This window comes from Ictidomys tridecemlineatus, chromosome 1, assembly GCF_052094955.1.
Source record: "Ictidomys tridecemlineatus isolate mIctTri1 chromosome 1, mIctTri1.hap1, whole genome shotgun sequence".
Classification (NCBI taxonomy): domain Eukaryota; kingdom Metazoa; phylum Chordata; class Mammalia; order Rodentia; family Sciuridae; genus Ictidomys; species Ictidomys tridecemlineatus.
The window spans coordinates 144,524,856-144,551,846 of NC_135477.1; the positions used below are offsets into that span (position 1 = coordinate 144,524,856).

General features: G+C 33.6%; 1 protein-coding gene across 5 annotated transcripts in view; it reads right to left on the reverse strand.

Annotated features, from left to right (window-relative positions):
• Positions 1-26,991, reverse strand: part of Ap3s1 (adaptor related protein complex 3 subunit sigma 1) — an 80,526-nt gene that overhangs the window by 15,624 nt on the left and 37,911 nt on the right. For all 5 annotated transcript variants that reach the window (XR_002485584.3, XM_021736035.3, XM_021736034.3 and 2 more), the window contains exon 4: positions 7,480-7,551. Coding sequence is in view for 4 of the 5 variants with exons in the window: in XM_021736035.3 (XP_021591710.1) it covers positions 7,480-7,551 (72 nt within the window). In the remaining variant the exon portion in view is untranslated. The remainder of the gene's footprint in view (positions 1-7,479; positions 7,552-26,991) is intronic.

The window sequence follows — 26,991 nt, forward strand, 5'->3', positions numbered from 1 at the left end:
GTTTTACTAAAGTCACTACTGATATTAAGAAAATGTTTAGTTTCTAAAATATATCTCCAAATATCTTTACCTGAATTTTGTTAAATAAAAAAATATTTAGGGCTGGGGATGTGGCTCAAGCGGTAACATGCTCGCTTGGCATGTACGGAGCGCTGGGTTCGATCCTCAGCACCACATAAAAATAAAATAAAGATGTTGTATCCACTGAAATCTGAAAAATAAATATTAAAAATTCTCTCTCTCTCTCTTTCTCTCTCTCTTTAAAAAATATTTAAAATTTCAGTGTAATTGTTTTCCAAGAAGATACTGGACATATCAAACTGTTACACAACTCAAAATTTTTACTTAATTTTCGGTACCAGGGATTGAACTCAGGGGCACTCAACCCCCGAGCCACACCCTCAGCCCAATTTTATATTTTATTTAGAGACAGGGTCTCACTGAGTTGCTTAGTGCCTCGCTGTTGCTGAGATCTCGAGATCCTCCTGTTTCAGCTTCCTGAGCCTCTGGCATTAGAGGCGTGCACACTGGGCTCAACACTTAATTACGTTTTTAATTTTAAGAAAGTGTTTGCTAAATTGGGCATGGTGATGCACTCCTATAATCCTAGGAGTTTGGGAGGCTGAGGCAGGAGGACCATGAATTCAAAGCCAGCCTCAACAACTTAGCAAGACCCTGTCTCAAAATAAAATATAAAAGGATACAAAAAGGGCTAGAGACGTGGCTCAGTAGTTAAATGCCCCTAGGTGGTTCAATCTCTAGTATCAAAAAAAAAAAAATCAGTTCTATAAGTAACTTGACTAATATTATCTTTTTTCCCCTAAGGCTGAGGATTGAACTCAGGGTCTTGCACATGCTAGGCATATGCTCTGCCACTGAGCTAAATCTCCCAACCCCTTGACTAATATTATCTTGAGATTAACTCAATTTAAAAGGATCTAGTAAAAGATGACTACCCACCCCCCCAAAACCCTATATTTTTATTGAGTATTATATTATGAAAGAAACTCCAAGGTATAAAGATTTTGAAAAAAATCCAAAAGGAATCTAGGACTATATTTTATCATTCTATCAAAATTCTGGTAGTATTTTCAAAAAAATAGCAAGGGAAAATATATAAAATAGTGGCAATAGTAATAATGAAGACATTTACTAATAACTGAGTGAAGGAAAGCAGAGGGGGAACAATTCAAAGTAACAGATAAAATTTGAAAATGCAAAATATTTAGGTATGACTAAAAATACTAGAAAGCTGTTCTATTTTCTATTCTGTATCCTGAAGAGCTGCTTATTTATTATGAAAGACACAGGTGTCCATTAAATAAAGAAACAAACAAAAACCTCAGAATATGCTAGCTCTATTTCTACACTTTCTGGCTTATGTGTTATTTTTCACTTATATTTAACATTACAGTTTTTTTTTGCTTGTTTTAATTGCACAAAGGCTATAACTATCTATCAGGGTTCAGTTAGATTATCTACAGATTTATGCTTTCTTTACTCTTCATCTTTTAATATGCTTCTCCTTCATCGCTTGACCTCCTCTGTGCAAAGTACCCACTTTAGAATTTCCTTTAGTGAAGACCTACTGGTGGCATATTTCCTCATTATTTGTTTTCTCCATATTCTTGAAAGATATTCTTGTCAATTCCAGAATCACAATTTGGCAGTTATTTTCATTGAACACAATGTCTTCTAACTACTATTGCTGCTACTGAGCAACTGGTTGCCAATCTAATAATTATGTCTCCTGTGAAGGAAACTTATCTTTTATTTCTAGGTGCTTTTAGAAGCTCTTTCTCTTTTATCCAACTTTGCCATCATTAGTCTAAGTGCAGGTTTCTTTCTATATAGTCTAATGTGATTCTTTTACCTGCAGATTATTATCTTCCATTAATTCTTGAAAATATCAGACTTTAGAAACTCAGATAATGAATTTGTTTTATTATTTTCTTTTTCTCAAACAAAGAATAAATGTTGATTAGATCTTTCTTACTCTATCCTCTATGACACAAAGGCTATCTTTCACATTTTCCTCTTTTTTCTTTTTTTGGGGGGTTCTTTTTATGGTTCATTATAGATAATTTGTGTACTACTTACTCAAATATGTCTGATATATCACTAAACCTATCCATTGAAACTCTTGTGATATTTCCTCTTAAAATTTTATAAAGTTTTTTTTAATCACTTGGGTCACTTCTTATACTTTATTCAGTGCAATTTTTATCAGGATTAACACTTATACAGAAACTTCTTTCTCTTCCTTCTTTATTGGGAGTAAACTTTAAAAAAATTATTTCTCTATATATTTTTGGTTGTTGATGGGCCTTTATTTTATTTGTTTATTTTTATGTGGTGCTGAGAATTGAACCCAGTGCCTCACACATGCTAGGCCAGTGCTCTACCAACTGAGCCACAACCCCAGTTGGGAACTAAACTTTTTAACAACTTGCTTAGCAGGCAGGGTAGGAGATGGTGTTTCTGTGGTCAATTTTCTGTGCTGGGAGAAAAGGATAGAGACTGGCATACTGACACTAAGCTATCAGGAATTTGATTACAGAATGGAAAGACTGAGTAAAACACATCAAAATAATGGGAATAATGGGAATAAAAATACTTATGATAATCAAAGTAAGTTGCAAATATGGCAAAGAAGGTTAGAATAAATTATGTAGTGTTGTACTAGATGGTGAAGTATTAAGAACTAAATGGGCTTGTTTGGTTGGTTGTTTTGTGGTGCTAGGTACGGAATCCAGGGCCTTATGAATGCTAAAACATGTACCTTACCACTGAGTTACAGCCCTACTGCAATGACTTTTAATATATATAAATTTTTTAAAAAGTTTTGTATGTGTGGCATGTGTACATATAAATCTATTTTCCAGCTCAGTACACTAAGAACCAGGAATACCATCACCTCCATAGCAATGGGCAAACATGGTGCCCACATGCTCACTTCCGAACATCCTTTTCCAGTAAGAGGAACCAAGATTCCTTGAGAAATGGCTGTTTGAGGTCTGGAGCAGAAAATATACAAGATACTCCATCCACTGAAAAGGCCTAAAACAATGGCCAGCCTTGTAATTATGAACATCTGAAGACCATGGTTTCAATATATTATCTCCCTGCTAAAAGGAACTAGGGCTACTAGAAGACACGATGGTTCATCTGGAAATGGGAATGAATAAAACAAGTCTAGAACATCTAACTGTACCAGAACACAAAACAGCCATCAAGATCTGTGTAGGATCAAGTCAAAAGAACCCAGAGGACAATCTGAAGGGAGTTCTCATGGGTCAAAGATGGACAGTATGAGCACCAAAAGGAATGATATCAGCATTTGATTAAAATAAATCAAAATTAATTAAAATTCTGTCACAAGGACACTAATAATATCAATTATAATGTTTGGTGGGTATTAGAAAAGCAAACCATTAGGGAAACTGTTAAATATAAAGTGAAATACTCTAAAATTTATCCTTCCTTTCCTATATAAACTGTGCTTTTTAAACCCATCATTTCTGCCTTAATGTATTATTTCATTCAAATCACTTTTAGTGTATTAATATTCATATTTTTAATTATATTTTCTCTTTTTCCTTAATATACTTAGTTTGATTGCATTTTATTTGTTCTATTCCTTCCCTTTTAAATAAGAGATTTTACTGTACTTAAACTTTCCATTAACAATTGCTGTCTGGCCTCTCTCTACTAATTGAACACATAAGATTTTATTATTACTTGTAAAACAAATATTAAGTCTTTCTTCACCATTGAGAAATCTTGTTTTCCAACTAAAATGCTCTAGTTATTCCCTAATCTCCTTTCTCCCAAGTGGATAAGATCTTCAAAATACTTTTACAATACACAGTAAATGTACTCTTCAAAGTCTCTACTCTTTTCCTTCATATTTTCTATCTCTTCATCTTTCAGTCCTGTTTTGAGGTTCTTTCCTCCATCTGATCTTCTAATTTCAGTCTCAATTATACGACTGTCCTCTTCTTTTAAACATTTTAGACTGAAAAACATATTTTTAAAACCTTGGAAGAGTTTTTCTAGTCTCCTTAAGTACTTTTTTTAAAAAAATCATTTTTAAAATGTCATATGAGTCCCTCTACCTCCTCCAGGAGTTCTTTTTCAATGAAGCCTCTGTTCTGACTGACAGTTTTTCCCCCTCTCTCTGGTTGAGACAGTAGTCCTTCTTCTCTGTTGGATTACAAGTATTCAGCTCTAGTTACCAAGCTATTAGTAATGGCTAGACTCCTTTAGAAGTGAAAAGAAAAGGTCTCTCTAGCCTGTGATTTAAGATCAGGTTGTCAAAACTCCTTACTACAAGAAATCAGGCTACAAGAAAACACTCTGCTCTTAAGTCTAAATTTCCCCTGACTCAATGGTAGGAAAGACACTTATGCCACCCATTAGATCTCGTTCTCTGATCATAGGTGAGTGGGCGGAAGAATGTAGATCAGAGAGAGAAAATATATTCAAAGCTGCCACTGTCAAATTCATACACCCTTCAAACCAAGCTCATCCTAGAATTTTCAGCTTTCTTGCTCAATCAACCTGATTTTTTTTTTTTTTTGTCCCAAGTAGGGGCAACAACCCAGCGTTTTCCAATCAGAGCCTTACTTTTCAGGACATGGGCAGATAACTCAGCTGAGAAAATAAGCAGAACCTCTCAGCAATCTTAAAAGGGACATGTAGTATAAAAAAGAAAGTAAATCAAGTTATCCATTTTTGTAAGATTGTAGAGGTTATTAACAAAGCACTAACTTAAGTGTAATAAAGATCCTGACTCAATTCTTTATTTTTTAATATTTTTTTAGACGTTGATGGACCTTTATTTTATTCATTTTACTTATATGTAGTGCTGAGGATCGAACCCAGTGCCTCACACATGGTAGGCAAGAGCTCTATTACTGAGCCCCAGTCCCAGCCACCTGACTCCATTCTTGATGTTTGATGGCTCATAGCCCTTGAGCCTCATCAGCCTCCCCTCCTCTTTTGTCTACTTCTGGACAAGCTGATTAGGCCTGGGTTCTCCTTCCTTTGCACTGATGGGAAAGCTAAATCACACAAAACTTGACCCATATGCAGAAACTCTTACTCCAGCCTCATCCCTAACTACCATAAAACTCCTAGCCAATTGTTCCCTGCTCTTACCATAAAACCTCATTATTTGAGTAATAAACTTTTCATATCCTCTCATGCATCACCAGTCTGGATACCCAACTAATTTTGAGTGTGTGTGTGTGTGTGTGTGTGTGTGTGTGTGTGTAGTCTGTTCTACTACTTCATGGTGAACGTTAGCTTTTGTGACTGATATAGAAATTAATAAAGATTTTTTAATGAGAAACTGGTAACCATCATATAAGAAAATACATAACACTGGCTTAGGGATTAGGTAGAAAGCCACATGGAAACAGTTATATCGGAGGCTACAAAGTTAGTGATCCATGTTTGTAGTGCTAAACTAAGGGGATGAATTCTCTACAACTTCTCCCTTTCATCCATTGAGTTGTAGCTCAGAAGCAGCCTGAGATGGTATGCAAAACTCTACATTTACCTCTAAGAAAAAACTGAGCTGAGCCAGTGAGAAGATCCCTAACAGATGGAAGTCCAAGGCTGCTTAAAAGTGAAAACAATCCCATTTTCAGGCTAGCATTATTTTAGACAGAAAAAGTTGAGACAAAAAGTACCTACTTGACTAGTCTCTAACTCTTGGCATCCTGAAATCTACCTCAATACATTGAAAAAAAAATTAAAACAAGAGCTCAGCCCAAAGAGAAGAGACACAGCTAATTTTGGCAGGTTCCAATACACTAACAGATTGTTAAATGAAAGGAGAATATATACTCAATATATGTGTTCCTGCCTTACTTTTTTTTAAAAGATACATTTGTTTCTGTACATTTGTACAAAAAAATCTAGAAATATATATATTCTACAATGCTAACACTAGGCAATCTCTGTTATCCAGATGGCTTCACTTATTTTTCTCATCTTTATTATCTGATCTAAAATGAAATTATATTAACATAAAATAGAAGTTTTAAAAACATATATATTAGATATGAGAACTTAATTTCCTTAAGGAAAGCTTTCATTCTCTAGTAACAAATATAAGAACTTTACTACTACCACACTTCATAAGAAAATCTTCAATTTACTTAAAAATTGCTAATATATTACCTAAGCTGATGACTTGAGCAGCCATTTTAAATTTTTAATTATGTGCCGGAACATAATTTTGATTACTGTGAGCCCTAAGACCTGAAAACAACAGTAGCCTTTTTAAGTGTGAAAAAAACTTGAGATATATTAGAGAAAAGCAGAACACTAAAAGTAGTATTCTAAAAATATTAAGTTATCTGTTCAAAGTGAGTTCATATATAAAATCAAATCATTTAGTAAAAGATAAATTAAAAATTGTATTCTTTTGATTATCACAAATAATAAAAAAAAATTCTTGTGCTATATCTTGATTGTGGTAGTGGTTACCTAACTATATATATTTGCCAAAACTCAGTTAACCACATGCTTATAACTGCTGACTATTAATATAAATGTACTACACTTCAATAAAGCCAATGTTTTGTCTTTTGCTAAAAATTTTTATTATTTATAATTTTTATTCAATGGCTTAATCATTCAAAAAGATCAATCAGATTATGCAAACTTAATACAAATAAAACCCTATACCTAAGTAGAATCTCTTCCTACTAAATTCTGTGTTACCAATACTCAGCAATATTGTTTAGAAACCTCAGTAAGATTTTTTTCTCATCTTCAGCTTTCAATAAGTCATCAAGTCCTATCAATTCTTTCTTTCATCCCCATCTTAGGGCTTTAGTTAATTTCTTTCTGGAATTTCCAAGAGATTCTTACTCGACTTCCCTATCTAATCTTCTCATTACTGATTCAACCTCCATAATGCAGGAAAAAAATCTCTTGCCAATACACTCCCAAAACAACAACAACAACAAAATAATAATGCCAACAGAAATTTGTTTAAAAGCACCAAATTGTTTCAGAATAAAGTACAAAGTCAATGGCACTAATCGTTCTTCAAAATCAGGCCTCTTTCACTTCTCACAAAAAAGCCTGTATGTTGTCTCTGCTGGTAGGGTCATTCTTTCTTTTCGTACTGGTAAGATATCTACTAATTATTTAAAATTCAGTTTAAATGTAATTTCCTCCATTATTTTCTCCCAGACATACGCAGATAGTTCATGTGTGTTCCTAGTAACACTATACACACTTGTTAAAGCCATTTTTTCCTGCATTAGATGCAAAAACTCATTAGGGTCTGAATTTTCATTACCAAGCACAGTACCCAGCTCATGATAAAAAATATTTATGAATTAAATAATAAATAATGGAATAAAAAAGTATTATTCATTAAACTCATTTTCATGTTGACAAATACAGATTTATGTTTTTCTTAAAAGTTGAGATTTGACAATATAGAAGTAGTACCTTGTCTACATGGAAAATTAAATCCAGTTCACACACATTTTCAAAACATTTGTCTAAGGTTTCCACGAATACCTACAGAAAAAAACAAAAGAAAAAATGTTGGGTAGGTATATTCAAATTTATTATCTATAAGGCAGGCAATTCTTAATTTCAAACCAAAACTTTTCTAATTATACATCACATTTTCCATTTTAAAACTAAAAACTGTATTAAATATAAAGTTAAAAAACACTTCTTCAAGTAAGCTACATATAGGCTACTTTTTAATGTACAAATATAAGAAGGATTGGAGGGAAAGAGAGGGAGAATGGGGTTATTAATGATGGTAAAATGTGATGACCATTATTATCCAAAGAAAAGGTAAGAAGACACGAACTGGTGTGAATATACTGTGTATACAACCAGAGATATGAAAAATTGTGCTTTATATGTGTAATAAGATTTGTAATGCATTCCACTGTCATATAATAAATATATGTGTATATATAAAAATATAAAAACAATCTTTTCTAAAAATTACTAAAACCAAAAAATCTCAGCATCATTTCTTATTTTAAAAATATTTTTTAAAAGTACTTTATACAGGGTCCTTATCTTAAGGTAAACAGGAAAAAAATCTCATTAGAAATAGTTATCAAGAAAGATGAAATTTTTAATTAGCAAATCAGTATAAAATACCACTAAAAATTACAGGCAGAAAAGAGTCTAGACCTTAGAATCAGACTTACCTGGGCTTAAACTCTGGCTGGAAAAAACATTATGTAACGCGGAGAAGAGTCACCTCAGGAGACCAAGGTTCAAACCCTACACATTTTCCCCAAATGGCCTGTTTTTAGGACTAGACCTTGGCCAACTCCTGAGAACTAATCTGTAAGCTTTTGAATGTTCTGTCTAATAAGAGTGTTTTTTTGTATCCCTGAGATCTTGGGCCTTGATGTAGCAGATTAGTGAACACCTGGCTTTTTCTCTGGGGGTCTGGAGCTTAAATAACCAAGATCAGTCCTGCAGGTAGTATACACCTATGTGATTGACACCCAATAAAATTCCTGGACACCTAAACCTGGATAAGCTTTCCTGAATGGGAACACTTTGCACTCATCATCACATATTCCTAAAGGAATTAAGCATGTCCCATATGATTTTTCCAGACTTCCCTGCCGATTTTTTTCTGTAGATCCTTTCATTATAAGAAATCATAACCATTAGTATATAGCAACTTCTGAGCCCTCATAACCTTAACAAATCATGGACACCCTTGAAACAAACCTTAATAAATTAATCTCTTAAATTCTACCATGCAATGGTCGTCTCTTGACTATTGTATTCCATTTCTATTCCCATCACACCTCTCAGTGGTAGCCTTCACAAGATAGAGGGACTGTACTAGGACTTTATTGTCTATATTGGGACAATATTAAGAATAAACAGAAACAGTTACCAATATCTATTATGCAAACTAAAAATTATGATCACCCTACACAAAGGTGAACTTATAAGGCAAGGAGTAAAGAGTAGTCTTCCTGCTTTAAGTGCTCCAACCTTAGTCTAATATCCATAGATGCACAATCTAGGGTTCTTTCCTGTCATTTAGGTTGATGAATAAGACAATTCAAAAATGTAGCTATATTACCATCTGACTATAATTAACATTGTCTTAGTCCAGAAGTTGGCAAAGTTTGCAAAAGGCCACACAATAAATACTTTAGGCATTGAGGCCCTTAGAGTCTAAAGGCCTCTAAACAAATGAGCATGGTTATGTTAAAAAAAAAAACTTTATTTATCAAAATAGGCAGCAGGGGCTGGGGATGTGCTCAAGTGGTAGCGCGCTCGCCTGGCATGCGTGCAGCCCAGGTTCCATCCTCAGCACCACATACAGACAAAGATGTTATGTCCGCCAAATACTAAAAAATAAATATTAAAACTCTCTCTCTCTCTCCCTCTTTCTCACTCTCTCTCACTCTTTCTTTAAAAAAAAAAAAAAAAAGGCAGCAGCCTCGACTTAACCTGCAGGCTACAGTTGGACTTAGACCAGTCACTAGGAGAAAGATAACAACAGTACATAGTTTTACTCATAATTTCATTTGTGAGAAGCAGGTAAGTTATTAAGATAATCAAGAGTAAAGAATACACAGGTGCATTATGAAACTTACTGTTGGTACTCTTCCTTTAACAGAACTCCTAAAACCCTTGAAATCTTCAAAATGATCTCTCTCTCAGGGATTGAACTCAGGGCACTTGACCACTGAACCACATCCCCAGCCCTATTTGTATTTTACTTAGAGATGGTCTCTCAGAGTTGTTTAGAGCCTTGTTTTTAAACTTGTGATCCTCCAGCCTCAGCCTCCAGGATTATACCTGGCTATGATATCTCTTTTTATGCTAATGAGAGACAAATGGCTGGGGACTCCGGATGGCCTCAGGATGGGGGACAGGGATTGCAGGAGAACTAATCTCTTGATTAGAGACTTGAAAGTTTCAGTTCCACCCTACCTTCCAATCTTCAGGGAGGTGAAGATGTTAAGCATCAATAGCCAATGATTTTTTTTAATCAATCATATCTACTTATCTACACCAAAAAGAACTGGATTCAGGGATCTTCCAGATAGCTTACAACAAAGAGGAGTTGGAAACTGCACTCCTCCCACAAAACATTGTCCTATCCATCTCTTATCTGTATCCTTCATAATATCCTTTATAATAAGTGGGTAAATGTGTTTCCCTGAGTTCTGAGTTGCTTTAGCAAATTAATCAAAACTCAATTTACTGCTGGTTGGTCATAAGTACTGGTCACAAAAATCTACTACTTGCAACTGGTATCTGTATTAGGGGGTAGTTTTGTGGTCCTCAACCTGTGGGATATGATGCTATCTCCAGAATTGGCAGAATAGGACACCTAGTTAGTATCTGCTGCACAACTGCTAGGTGAGTGTGTGTATGTGTATACGTGTGTGTGTGTATGTGCGCATGCGTGTGCATTTCCACACACACATAATATCAGAAATACTGTGCTGAGTAACTATGTTGAATAAAGGGAAAAAAGTGAGTTTGTCTTTTTCTTTTACAACAGTTGGGCCTCATGCTTTTAGATTACTGCAATTTTGCGATAGAAAATAAATATTATTGAGCAGCCACCCACACTCCCAACTTGATCTTTTTTCTCCTGAAGATTTTGTAGACATGGTCTCTGAAACAACTTCATTCCTTCTATACATTGTTCCATTCTGATACAACAGATTCCTTTATGAGGACTGAATTGATGCAATGTTGCTGGATCACTGATGAAGCACTTAAATATTAACTTCCTGGGGAAAATAATAAGAAAACTTTTCCCATTGAGAAAGCATATACTTAAGTCAGGAAATTCATCTGGAAAAATAAGAGGCCAAGAATAGCCAAAGCAATCATTGGTGAGAAAAGTGAAGCAGGAGGCATCACAATTCCAGACATTATACTACAGAACTATAGTAACAAAAAGGCATGGTATTGGCACAAAAACAGACATGAAGACCAATAGTACAGAATAGAAGACACAGCGACAAACCCACCTAAACACAGTTATCTCACACTAGACAAAGGTGCCATAAACATACATCAGTGAAAAGATAGCTTCTTCAACAAACGGTGCTTAGATAACTAGAATTCCATATGTTAAAAAAAAATGAAATTTAACCCCTGTCTCTCACCCTGCACAAAACTCAACTAAAAGTGGATCAAGGATAAAGACATTAGACCAGAGACCCTGCACATACTAGAAGAATAAGTAGGCCCAAATCTCCATCATATTGGCTTAGGAACTGACTTCCTCAACAAGATTCCTAAAGCAAAATGAAATCAGAATCAATAAATGGGATGGATTCAGACTAAAAAACTTCTTCACAAGAAAAAAACCATCAAGAATGGAAACAGAGAGCCTACAGAATGGGAGAAAACATTTGCCACCTGTACCTCAGAGCATTAATCTCCAAAATACATAAAGAACTCAAAAAACTAAAAACCAAAAAAGAAAACCCCAAATAACTTAATCAATAAATGGGCACAGGAACTGAACAGACCCTTCACAGAAGAACTACAAATGCTCAACAAATATATGAAAAATGTTCAATATCTCTAGCAATTAGAGAAATGCGAATTAAAACTACACCAAGATTCCATCTCACTCCAGTCTGAATGGCAACTGTCAAGAATACAAGTAACAATAAATGTTGGAACGGATGTGGGGGAAAAGGTACGAATTCATATATTGCTGATGGGACTGTAAATTGGTACAGCCATTCTGAAAAATCAACATACTACAGTGACGCGGCCGCATCAATGTTTATAGCAGTTCAATTCACAATAGCCAAGCTATGAAAACAACCTAGGTGCCCTTCAACAGATGAATGGATAAAGAAAATGTGGTATGTGTACACTATGGGATATTACTCAGCCATAAAGAAGAACAAAATTATGGCACACTCTAAGTGAAATGAGCCAAACCCAAAAAAACAAAGGCCTAACGTTCTCTCTGATGTGCAGATTCTAACACATAAAGGGGGTTCACTGAATTAGATGAAGGGGAATGAAAGGAAGGCAGAGAAGATGGGAATAGGAAGGACAGTAAAATGAATCAAACATAACTTTCCTATGTTCATATTTGAATACATAACCAGTGTAACTCCACATCATGTACAACCACAAGAATGGGAAGATTATACTCCACATATGTATAATATGTCAAAATACACTCTAGTGCCATGTATATCTAAAAAGAACAAATAAAAATTTTAAAATAGAAAAAAGAAAAAGCATATTTACTTCTGAAAGTCTTTAATTTAAAAATGATCTCAATGCTAATTTATAAAATCATACTTAAAAGTTAGGTAAGTAAAGCCATTTAACTTCTAACTCTCCTTAATAAATTTTTACTGAAGTATAGCATACATACAGAAAATCACACAAATTATAAGACTATACACCACCACAAATTCCCAAAGAGTCAACATAATCTGCATAATTTAAGCCCAAATCAAGTTTTAGAATATTGCTAACACTACCAAAGCCCCACTCATCATCCTTCGGTACCATCAAAGATTATCACTTCCTACTTTTTAACACTACAGAATCTTTTGCTTATTTCTGAATCACATTTAAAAGGGATCATATAATTTGTACTCTTTTGTGAATGGTTTCTTTAATTCATTGGTTTTTTTGTGTAATATTCTCTCACATTATTACATAATAAAATGCTTGCTCATTCTCATACAATATGCCATTGAATGTATATGCCACAACTTGTTTATCCATTCTACTACTGACATAAATTTGGTTATACAATATGGGGCTATTACAATTAGTACAATTAAGAACATCCTTATGTCTTAATGAATGAATCTACTGAATGTATATCTAGAGCAGAATTGCTGGGTAAAAAAGTAATGTGTTCAGGTTCAGCATACAATGCGCTAAATAAATAGATTTTCAAACTAAATTACTCTCAAAATACCAGTACATGAAAGTTCCTGTTGTTCCAGATTCTTGTCAGTACATATACTGTCAACTGTAATTTTAGTCCTATTCATGGATGTGTGTAGGTAGATCATGATATTAATTTGTATTTCCCTGATAGCCAATGAGATTGTGAACCATTTCACTTTTATTAGATATTTAGATAACTTCTTTTTAATTCCTATTCAAGACTTCTGCTCATTTTTCTATGGGTCTGTTTATCTTATTCTTATTGATATATAGGAATTCTTTATATACTCTAGATACTGTCGTTTGTTATATGTACATATTACAAATATGTTGTTCTACTCTGTGACATGCCTTTCATTCTCCGAATAAGTATCCTTGGAAGGAAAGAAGTTTTAACATCCAATACAGCCCAATTTTTGTTTTTCCCCTTTATGGTTAATATTTTTTAATGCTCAACTTGAGAAAACTTTGCCTACAATAGGGACAGGAAGATTGTTTCACAAAAGAAAATTGAAGTTCCATTATTTTAGTTTTCATGTTTGTACCAAATCCATCTGGAATTAATTTTTGTTTATAGTGTGCACGGTCTTCCTTAATTCTAAAATAATTTACTAATATCAGAACAAAAATTACTATCAGAACAGAATTTCCAGTATTCCTTTACCAGTTCCACTGCTTTTATTCACTTACATGCACTTATAGAACATTATCATAATTTACTATGTTGGGAAAAAAAAAGAAAAATATTCTTGAGAACATTAATTGTGCCACCAGTGAACTCAGAATGGCCAAAACCATGGGCTGCCTACAAAGGCAATATGGTAGAAAGATGAAGACCATAGGCATTGAAACTAAAGACTTGGCTTTAAATTCCTGCTGTGCTGCTATCTATCTTTATAGCCTTGAGCATTACTTAACTTCTTTAAAATATCAGAACTATAAAATAATGAAAAAACTACTTAATTTTCTGGATTATCACAACAATTAAGTTAAACCATTTAGATAAAATACCCAGCACAATTCCTGAAGATAGCTAACAAACAGCACCCAGTATTATGTATCTGGCTGCTCAAAATGTGATGACTGTAATAAATACTAAAACAAATAGGAAAGTCTATTCTCCTGGTAAAAACTGATATAAAAGAAAGGTAACTAAATGCTCGGGCTACCAGGATTGGGTGGTTTTCTTGTTGGCTTAGAAAAACACACTGCCCATATTTAAACCAAATAGTAACTATGAAAAATGTGCATAGTTAAAAAAAAAAAGTGCCTTGCAGCAAAATGTCATTATAACTGTATGTTCTTAATTTACAAAAAAGAATTTTTAAGATTTAAAGCATAATACTAAGTTCAGGGTTTTTTAAAAAAAAATCAAAGACCTTCTGCAAACAATTTTCCACTCATTTTCTTTTGATTTAGCAAAAATTATTTAATATAATTAGAAACCCAGAGCCCACAAGGTAAATAAAAATTCATATGTTACATGGAGAAGGCCAATACAAAACAAATACTCCTAAAACTTATGAAATTATGTAAAACATTTAAAGTTTCTTAGGAGTTCTAACCAGGACAAAAATAATAATAAAACTACTGTTGTATTATAATTTTATAAGGAAAAAGAAAGAGGTAAATCTAGAAGAGACATGGTAAATAGCACCCTCTTGTGTTTCGTTTAAAGAAGGATAAGAGTTCCAAACCAATTTCACTCTTAACAGGTTATCTATCAAGTAACTAGCCACTAAAGTCCATATAACACCAAAGACTTAATTTCTGGCCTCAAGGAATTCAAAGACCAATGGGAGAGGAATTACTCTCCCATTGGTCTTTGAATTTGCTAAAAGAATCATATTTTTTAAGTTTTATTTCATTTTAATAATTACCAAAAATTAGTAATGCTTCAACATAAATATAAAAGCTAATCAGAAAAATGCCACATCTATACATAAAAAGGATTCCTACCCCACCCCCTGTCTTGCCCTAGTACTGAGGATTGAGCCCAGGGCCTCATGCATGCTAGACAAGCGCTCTACTATTGAGTTACAGCCTGAGCCCAAGAGTCCCCTTTTCCTGTTCTTTTTTTTTAATCAACAGAATTTTTCCTGTGTTTCATTTAAAAAAAAATCTATATACTCAGGCACCAAAGGGTAACAGAAAGGCAATTTGGTACTTAAGAGTATTTAAGAGGCTAGACATGTAGCACAATGGTAGAATGCTTGCCTAGCATGCATGAGGCCCTGGGTTTGAACTCTAGCATCACCAAAAAAAAAAAAAAAAAAAAATTAAAAGGTACTTAAAGAAAGTCACATATCACTTAATAACAAAGGGTTATAGCTTAAGAATTATATCATTAGGCAATTTATTCATTGGGAAAACATTGTACAGTATACGTCCACAAAAGTGGATGGTATAGTCTATTATATACTTAGGCTGTCTGTACATATACATGGTATACTCCATGTATCTGAACAAAACAACCTGAGATTAAATCAAATTCAAGAGAAAATGATGCAATTAAGAGAATACTGAGGGTTGAGGATATAGCTCAGCATGTCTAAGACCTTGAGTTCAATTTCCAACACCACAGGAGAAAAAAACACATAAATGGTGAATATAAGATATATGAGGCCACTAGAAGTTTAACACAGAATACACTGTTTTACCCTAAACATTTTTCCCCCCCTGGGAAGGAGCTACTCTAATGTAACAATGAGTTACAAATAACAGTAAATAATAAATAAGTAACAATAAATAAATAATAAGTGACAAAATGAATAAATATAAAGAATTTAGCCAGGCATGGTGATGCATACCTGTAATGCCTGTTGATTTGGGAGCTAAGGCAGGACTGTGAGACCCTGTCTAAATAAACAGAGCTGGGGATGTGGCTCAGTGGTTAAGCACCCTGGGTTTAATCCCTCATACCGAAAAAAAAAAAAAAAGACTCAGAATAACATTTCATAAAAGAAAACATTCAATATATGTCAATATTAATTTTACATATTAATTTTACATTATTCCTTTGTGCAAAAAATGTGCCCAAGAAAAAATAAAAATAGATGCCAAAATATATCCTTAAGTGGAGTTTCTGAGTTAAAAAAAATAATTGATTTCTGGGTTTAGGAAATTGTTAAAGTTCAGGAGAAATAGATCCTGCTGCTCTACAATAATAAATGAAATTATAAAGGGTTAAAACGTATCAGGGTAATATACATAATTTAAACATCAATTTCAAGTGACGAAATAGAAGAGGCCATAAAAAGTCTACCAACCACGAAAAGCCCAGGACTGGATGGATACATAGCTGAGTTCTTAGAGACCTTTAAAGAAGAATCAATACCAATACTCTTCAATTTATTTCAGGAAATAGAAAATGAGGGAGCATTTCCAAACTCATTCTATGAGGCCAATATCACTCTGATTCCAAAACCAGGCAAAGACACATCAAAAAAAGAAAACTTCAGACCAATATCTCTAATGAACATAGATGCAAAAATTCTCAATAAAATTCTGGCAAATCGAATACAAAAACATATAAAAAGGATTGTGCACCACGATCAACTGGGATTCATCCCAGGGATGCAAGGTTGGTTCAACATACGAAAATCAAAAATGTAATTCATTACATCAATAGACTTAAAGATAAGAATCATATGATCATTTCAATAGATGCAGAAAAAGCATTTGACAAAATACAGCACCGCTTCATGTTCAAAACACTAGAAAAATTAGGGATAACAGGAACATATCTCAACATCATAAAGGCTATCTATGCTAAGCCCCAGGCCAACATCATTCTAAATGAAGAAAAATTGAAGGTATTCCCTCTAAAAAATGGAACAAGATAGGGATGTCCTCTTTCACCACTTCTATTTAACATAGTTCTTGAAACACTGGCCAGAGCAATTGGAATAAAGAAAATAAAGGGATACACATAGGAAAAGAAGAACTCAAGTTGGCTTATGATATGATTCTATACCTAGAAGACCCTAAAAGTTCCACCAGAAAGCTTCTAGAACTAGTAAATGAATTCAGCAAGTAGCAGGATATAAAATCAACACCCATAAATCAAAGCATTTCTGCACATCAGTGACAAATCCTCAGAAAGGGAAATGAGGATATCTACCCCATTTACAATAGCCTAAAAAAAAAAAAAAATACTTGGGAATCAACTTAACAAAAGAGGTGAAAGATCTATATAATGAAAATTAGAGAACCCTAAAGAAAGAAGTTAAAGAAGACCTTAGAAGATAGAAAGATCTACCTTGCTCTTGGATAGGCAGAATTAATATTATCAAAATGACCATGTTTCCACAAGCACTATACAGATTTAATGCAATCCTGATCAAAATCTCAATGACATTGCTCATAGAAATAGAAAAAGCAATCATGAAATTTACCTGGAAAAAATAAGAGACCCAGAATAGCTAAAGCAATACTTAGCAAGAAGAGTGAACCAGAAGGCATCATGATACCAGACCTTTAACTATACTACAGAGCAATAGTAACAAAAACAGCATGGCATTGGCACCAAAACAGACTGGTAGACCAATGGTACAGAATAGAGGACACAGAGACTAACGCACAAAATTACAATTATCTTATATTAGACAATGTGCCAAAAACATGCACTGCAGAAAAGAGAGCCTCTTCAACAAATGGTGCTAGGAAAACTGGAAATCCATATGCAACAAAATGAAAATAAACCCCTATCTCTCACCATGCACAAAACTAACTCAAAATGGATCAAGGATTTAGGAATGAAACCAGAGATCTAAGTCTAACAGAAGAAAAGGTAGGCTCTAAACTTCATCATGTGGGATTAGGCCCCAACTTCCTTAATAAGACTCCTTTGGTGCAAGAATTAAAACCAAGAATCAATAAATGGGATGGACTCAAACTAAGAAGTTTCCTCTCAGCAAAAGAAACAATCAGTGAGATGAATAGAGAGCCTACATCTTGGGAGCAAATTTTTATCCCTCACACATCAGATAGAGCACTAATCTTTAGGGCATACAAAGAACTCAAAAAGCTAAGCACACACAAAAAAACAAATAACCTAATCAATAAATGGGCCAAGGACCTGAACAGACACTTCTTAGAAGAGAATATATAATCAATCAACAAATATATTAAAAAAAATGTTCATCATTGCTAGCAATTAAAGAAATACGAATCAAAATCACTCTAAGATTTCATTTCACTCCAGTCCAAATAGCAGCTATTATGAATACAAACAACAATAACTGTTGGCGAGGATGTGGGAAAAAAGTCCTACACTGCTGGTAGGACTGCAAATTGGTGCAGCCAATATGGAAAGCAGTATAGAGATTCCTTGGAAAACTGGGAATGGAACCACCATTTGACCCACTATCCCTCTCCTCAGTCTATAACCAAAGGATTTAAAAACAGCATACTACAGGGACACAGCCACATCAATGTTTATAGCAGCACAATTCACAATAGCTAATTGTGGAACCAATTTAGATGCCCTTCAATAGATGAATGGATTAAAAAAATGTGGCAGGGGCTGGGGATGTGGCTCAAGCAGTAGCTCGCTTGCCTGGCATGCGTGCGACCCAGGTTCGATTCTCAGCACCACATACAAACAAAGATGTTGTGCCCGCCGAAAACTAAAGGAAATAAATATTAAAAAATTTCCTCCCTCTCTCTCTCTCTCTCTAAAAAAAATGTGGCATATATACACAATGGAATATTACTCAGCATTAAAAGAGAATAAAATCATGGCATTTGCAGGTAAGTGAATGGAGTTAGAGAAGATAATGCTAAGTGAAGTTAGCCAATCCCAAAAAATCAAATGCCAAATGTTTTCTCTAATATAAGGTGACTGATTCATAGTAGGATAGGGAGAGGGAGCATGGGAGGATTAGATGAACTCTAGATAGGGCAGAGGGGTTGGAGGGGAAGAAAGGGACATGGGATTAGAAATGATGGTGAAATGTGATGGTCATTATTATTCAAAGTACATGTATGAAGACACTAATTGGTGTGAATATACTGTGTATACAACTAGACATATGAAAAATTGTGCTCTATATGTGTAATAAGAATTGTAATGCATTCCACGGTCATATAATTTTTTTTAAAAAGGTAAAAAAAAAACAAAATGTATGAATATCTTTTTTAAAAAGGGTTAAATTGACATGTTATATGACAGAGAAATTATTCAGTGCAAGAAAAGGAGCCATGGATTTAAGAATACTAATAGTGTTCCCAGAGACCTTAAAAAAACCATTTTAGTCACCAGCAAAATGTTCTAGAGAAATACAACTTGGTTTATTTAGTTCATGCAAACAATAAAAAATTACCACTAAAATACTGAATATACCAACAGAGGTAAGGAAGATAGGTTGAACTTAAAACCAAATCAATTGAACAATAGCTATGAATGAAGCCTATGTCATTCTCCAACAGGTACTGTTGAATGTTCTATTTGGAATCTTTAAAGTATGATGTTGAAGGTGTGTAAACAGCACTCAACTCAGCCTATGATGAGTTTATAGACATTCACATGCCAATATTAGTAAAAATAAACATTTACTGTGTACCTCACACATACTCAACTCTTGACTTCAATATAAGGAAATTAAGAGTTGCTGAAAGGACCATCTACCTTCTATATCATCATAATGATTCTGAAAGAGTTTACATCAATGACTCTTTTGTGATTTGTTTTTTTAAAAAAACCTAACAAATTAAATACATATTATTGTCACTGTTGCAAGTGTTCTAAATAGATTATTTTACTTGATCCTTCATGTAATCTCATAAGACAGATACTCTTACTATCAACCATTTGCAGAAAAGTAATCTAAAGCAAAACGTTAACTACTAACAGGTAAATGGCAGGGTCCTAATTTAATCTAAAAGGTCTCAATGCAGAACTCACCTTCTTATTTACTATTTATACCCCTCAAATAACAACAAAAAATAGTACTTTGTTTTTAATGTAGGAAGTAAGAAATTACATTTTTTGAAAAATATAGAAAATTATATAGCAAAAATTTAAAATGTTTATACTTAACAGATAATATCCCATTTGCAAATTCCTTTAAAATAGAAAAATAACAAAAAAGTGGCTCACAGCATTCATTGAAGTACATTCAGTAAATTCTCAATGGTTTTACAGTGCTTTAACCATACAACTAGACAAATCCATGAGAACATAAATTCAATTTATGAGAATTATAAACTAGTCCAGTTGGCAGAGGGACAGAATTTCATCTACCTAAATCAGATGATAAAATTCAAAGAAAACATAAAAATAAGAACCAAATGAAAAGTCATTATGTGTCTTTGGAAACCAGGAGGAAGACATCTGAGTACCTCAAAAAAGCAAAAGAAATAGAAAACACACAGCAGAAGCTGTGTTGTTGGCCATAATGGTAGTATTGTCTTCTGACACTAGAGGGAAGTCATATTATTGAGACTTTGACCTAGGGAAAAGGGTTTTGAGACCAATCCTATATCTATGTAATGGAGTGTCTGCTAAAGTATCCTCATTAGTATGTGGGAAAGAATTAATATCAGGATCTGTCCAAGGCTTCTGGAGTCAATAGATAACCTTAGAAACTAAAAAAATGGTTGCCTTGCTAGTGAAATGATTTTTAGTTCAATCAAAGGAGAAACCAAGTCAAGTTAAAAATAAAAAATAAACCAAAATGACCGGGAATACAAATTATGTTTCAATAATAACCCTGAATGTGAATGGCCTAAACTCATCAATTAAAAGTCATAGATTGACAGAGTGGATTAAAAAAAAAAAAGATCCAACAATATGCTGTCTTCAAGAGACTCATCTCACAGGAAAAGACATCCATAGAATGAAGGTGAAAGTGTGGGAAAAAATGTACCACTCACATGGGCCACATAAACAAACAGGGGTTTCCATCCTCAGATAAAGTGGACTTCAAACCAAAGCTAGTGAAAAGAGATAAAGGGTATTTCATACTGCTTAAGGAATTCTACATCAAAAGATATAAATCAACCATAAATATCTATACTCCAAACAACAAGGCAGCTAAGTATATCAAACAAACCCTTCTCAACTACAAGAACCAAACAGACCACAACAAAATAATACTAGGTAACTTTAATACACCGCTACCACCACTGGATAGATCTTCAAACAAAAACTAAACAAAGAAACTATAAAACTCAATAATACAATCAATGAGTTAGACTTAACAGACATATATAGAATATTCCATCTATCAATGAGCAAATACACTTTCTTCTCTTCTCAGCAGCACATGGATACTTCTCCAAAACAGACCAAATGTTATGCCACAAAGCGAGTGTTAGCAAATACAAAAAAAAAAAAAAAATAGAGATACTACCCTGAATTCTATCTGACCATATATAGAATGAAATTATAAATCAATGATAAAGTAAAAAATAGAAGGTATTCCAACACCTGAAGACTAAACAATACACTATTGAATGACACCTGGATAACAAAAGACATCAGGGAGGAGATAAAAAATATTCTCAGAGGTAAATGAGAACTCTGATACAACTTAACAGAATCTCTGGTACTATGAAGGCAGTGCTAAGAGGAAAGTTCATCACATGGAGTTCATTCATTAAAAGAAGAAAAAGTCAACAAATAAATGACCTGACTTTAAAGACAAGCCCTAGAAAAAGAGTAGCAAACCAGCACCAAAAGTAATAGAAGACAGGAAATAATTAAAATCAGGGAAGAAATCAATGAAATTGAAACAAAAGAAACAATTCAAAAAATGACAAAACAAAAAGCTGATTCTTAAAAAAAAAAAAAAACCTGACAAACCCTTAGCAACACTAATGAAAAGAAGGAGAGAGAAAACTCAAATTACTAAAATTCTTGATGAAAAAGGAAATATCACCACAGACACTACTGAAATACGGAAGACAATTAGAAACTATTTTGAAAATTTATACTCCAGTAAAATAAAAAAACCTCGAAGATACCAACAAATTTAGAGGAATATGATCAACAAAACTGAGTCAAGATGATATACACAATCTAAACAGATCAATTTCAAGCAAGGAAACAGAACACGCCATCAAAAGCCTACCAACCAAGAAAAGCCCAGGACCAGACAGATTCACAGCTGAGTTCTACAAGATCTATAAAGAAGAATACCAATATTCTTAAAATTATTCAATGAAATAGAAAGGAGGGAACCCTTCCAAACTCACTCTATGAAGCTAATATCATCCTAATCCCAAAACCAGGCAGAGACATATCAAGGAAAGAAAATTTTAGACCAATATTCCTGATGAACATTGATACAAAAATTCTCAACAAAATTCTGGCAAATCGCACACAAAAACATTTAAAAAATAGTGCATCATGATCAAGTGGGTTCATTCCAGGAATGCAAGGTTATAATGTAATTCATCACATCAATAGACTTGAAGATAAGAATCATATGATTCAGCCTCCTTATATCAGAAAAATCATTTGGCATTTGGTATTTTGGGATTGGCTAATTTCACTTAGCATTAGAAACAGATGAACTCCAGAGAGGGCAGAAGGGTTGGAGGGGAAGGGAGGGGATATGGGGTTAGAAATGACGGTGGAATGTAATGATCATTATTATCTAAAGTAAATGTATGAAGACATGAATTGGTGTGAATACACTTTGTATACAACCAGAGATATGAAAGTTGTGCTCTAAATGTGTAATAAAAATTGTAATGCATTCTGCTGTCATATATAAAAAAAGAATCATATGATTATACCAATTGATGCAGAGAAAGCATTTGACAAAATACAGTACTTTTTCATGTTCAAAACACTAGAAAAACTAGGGAGGGTAGGAACATACTTTAATACTGTAAAATATATCATCATTCTAACATCATTCTAAATGGAGAAAAATTAAAAGCATCCCCTACAAACTGGAACAAGACAGTGATGCTCTTTTTTACCACTTCTATTCAACAAATCATCCTTGAAACTCTAGCCAGAGCAACTAGACAGACGAAAGAAATTCAAGGGTTATGAATAGGAAAAGAAGAACTCAAAACTACCATTATTTGCTGATGACCTGATTCTATACGTAAAGGATCCAAAAAACTCTACCACAAAACTTAATAAATGAATTAATAAATGAATTCAGCAAAGCAGAAGAATATAAATCAACACCCATAAATCAAATGCATTTTTATACATCAGTGATGAATCCTCTGAAAGACAAATTAGGAAACCTACACCATTCACAGTAGCCTCAAAAAAAAATTAAATACTTGTCTTTCACCTCTTTTGTTGATTCCCAAGTATTTTGTTGATTCCCCTCTACAATGAAAACTATAGAACACTAAAGAAAAAAACTGAAGACGACCTTGGAAGATGGACAGATCTCCCATGCTCTTGGATAGGCAAAATTAATATTGTCAAAATGGCCATACTACCTAAAACACTATGCCGATTCAATGTGATTCCAATTAAAATCCCAATGTCATCCTTATAGAAATAGAAAAAGAAAACATGAAATTCATTTGGAAAAATAAGAGACCCAGAATAGCCAAAGCAATTCTTAGCAAGAAGAGTAGAGCAGGAGGCATCACAATACCAGACCTTAAAGTGTGCTACAAAGCTATAGTAACAAAAACGAAATGGTATTGGCACAAAAATAGACATGTAGAACAATGGTACAGAATAGATGATACAGAGACAAAGCCACATAAATACAATTATTTCACACTAGACAAGGTGATAAAAACATACATTGGAGAAAAGATAGCCTCTTCAACAAATGGTGCCAGGAGAACTGGAAATCCATATGCAGTAAAATGAAACTAAACCCCTATCTCTTACTATGGACAAATCTCAACTCAGAGTGGATCAAGGACCTAGGAATTAGTCCAGAGACCCTGCACTTAACAGAGGAAAAGGAAGGCCCAAATCTTCATCACAGCAGATTAGACCCTGACTTCTTTAACAAGATTTCTATAGTGCAAGAAAGCTGGGAATGGAACTACCATTTGATCCAGTTATCCCACTCCTTGGTCTATACCCAAAAAACTTAAAATCATCATACTACTGTAAGTAACATAGCCACATCAATGTTTATAGTAGCTCAATTCACATTCCTAATTTTAATAATTATACTGTATTTATGGAAGATATTAAATTTGAGGAGTCTGGGTGAACATATATGGTATGTGAGAATTCTTTGTATTATATACTCCATTCTTTTGTAAGTTTAGAATATTTTCAATAAGGAAAATTTTTTTAAATTCTAAAAAGAAAAAAGAATTTTGTTGGTAATAGGGATTGAACCCAGCGGCACTTTACCACTGAGCATGTCTTCAGCCCTTTTATTTTTTATTTTGAGAAAGGGTCTTGCTAAGTTGCTTAGGGCCTTGTTGCGTTGCTGAAGCTGGACTTGAACTTGCCATCCTCCTGCCTTAGCCTCCTGAATTGCTGGGATTATAGATATGTGCCACTGCACCCAGCTAAAAAGAAAAAAAAATTATATTAAGCTCAAAGGTCACTTTCCTATTACTTCCTTATAAACAACCATTCTACACTAGGAAATGACCAGTTTACCTTAAATCAAAGGAAAACAGTATCGTAGGCTTAATTTTTCTCTCCTAAACCGATATTATGGAAGAGAAAATAAATTTTAAATGCTTCCCAGCTCCAAAATTCTGACTGTAAGTATCTAAGTTCCAAAATATACCCTTTATCACTTTGAAATCAGGAATAATGTGTCCATTATATTCTATGCCCTATGCCGGCTGCTTATATTCATTAGCTCTAATTCTTTAAAAAAAAAAAAAAAAAGATGGCAAGGTAGATATATTTCATCAGCTCTAATTTTTACAAAGTGTTGTCAAGATAAGGATGTATATCATCACTTACTAAAAAGAAAACTAGGAAAAGAAGAAGCTAAGTAATTTTCCCAATTGTTAGATTGTAGACCTAAGGCTCAAGCTCATACTATCATCTGACGCTACCTTGACACCAACTTGACACCATGATGCTGCCCAAGACGACTGCTGAGATAGCAACAAAACATGTAGGTATCATCAAATTTTATACCAGGATTAATCATGAAAAAGTGGTGATAAAAAAATTGGAAGTAATTATTTTATTTCTAATTACTGGAAACTGAACTTCTCAACCATGAAAATAAGAGGAAAAAGATTAATACTAGGCAACTTTAATAGTCTCCAAATTGTTTGTAGAAATATTTTCCTGGTTTCCCACATATATATGAGAAACAAATATTATTCAAAATATTCTAGAAACAAGAATATGGTTAGTAGACAAAATCATTTTAAAATGATCCTGGGCATTCACAATTCACTCTAGAGTGCCTAGAAAAGAAGTCTGCTGGGCAAGATCTCCCTCTTTTTCCATCAGTAGGAACTGCACAAGAACTCAATTTCCCATAGAACCAGGAGTTTGTTTCACCTCCACAGAGGAGCCACAACTTCCCACAATCTCCAAGGACTGGGTAGGTTTTCCCAGTTTTTAAAACCAGGTGGCAACTAATCCTAGATATCCCAGGCTTACACAGCATATCTGTCACTCCACTACAGACAATCCTTTCGAGCCTATTCTGATAATAAAAGGACAATGATGGGCTAGGGGTGGTTCCACAGATATACCACTCTATGTTCAGTAGGTCCACAGCACCTGCCTTAGCATTAATTTGCTATGGGATAATGGGAAAATCAAGGGATCTTTTCCATTTAAATATTGTTGGCTTACAAGTTTCCCCAATTCAGCCTATTTCTTATCATATAAATGTGCTACCATGTAAAATTCATCCCATGCTATCACACAACAAATAGGATAGCATGGCAAGGTAGATATAAATATTTCTTTCACAAAAACTTATAAAAGTGAGAAAGTTAGAAAAATAAAAGGAATCCTTTATCTAATTGGATAGTAATAAAATAGTTCATATGCCTTTCTTAAAAATATATGCTTTAATGAAAACGTTAACTGAAAAACCAGACTACCATACATCAATGATCTAGTCACAATCATCTATACAATATCTTTTTTTTTTAATTAATGCTCACACCTACTTTATGGGTTGATATTATTACCTCCACTTTGCAGGCAAGGAAAACTAGGTAGGATCAAAGAGGTTAAAATAACTTACCAAAAGTTATATACCTAGTATATGACAGAACCGGGATGGATTTAACTACTACAAGATACAAAATTGCTTTAATTTGCTGATCTTTCTAACAACCTTAAAAGATCTATAGGCAGCATGTTTGAACAAGCATATTTCAGACAGAGTTGAACAATTTTAGGCCTATGAAGATGAAATAACTTGGTCTATATTATACTAAATTAGCATAGTAGCCATAAATAAAACAATTTTACAAAAGTTAGATTATCAGTAATATAATAATAACAAATACTATACACAGTGCTTTGATTTCAAAACATATTCTAACACTGTAGTCAAAACATCTTTCTAAACATAAAGAAAAGTTTAGCTGTTAATTTTTTCACTACAAATGAACAAGTCTGATGCTGTGATAATTGTTACACATAATATAGAAAACTAGTAGGAATTCAGAAAGAGCCAGTGAACATTTTATGCTTCAACATTATCAGTATGGCATAAGAAACTAATTGGAGACAATATGACCACTTATAAATAACTCAAACAACCTAACATTAATATTTAATGAACTTTTATTCTAAGTCTGTAAATATTTTAACACTTCCAACGAAGACATGCTACAACAGAAAGGACTCCTCAAAAAGCTAGGTATTAATTCTGAAATTTGCTTACATGGTAATCAATATCGCAACAAAATGGTATATATCAAGAATAAAAAAGGAGTTTTCTTTTTCTTTTCTAATTTATGAAGAACTGGGGGATAAAGCAAACAGAGCTGATTATTCATTTGGGTTCTACGATATTAAAAATTCCACATAGAATTTACTTATAATGCCTTCTCCTAGATACAAGATATAAAGTAAAATCTCAGACAACATATGCATACTTTAGGAACACTAACTCTTTGCACAAAAATTTTTGCCTCCAATTATCATTTGAATGGTATCATTTC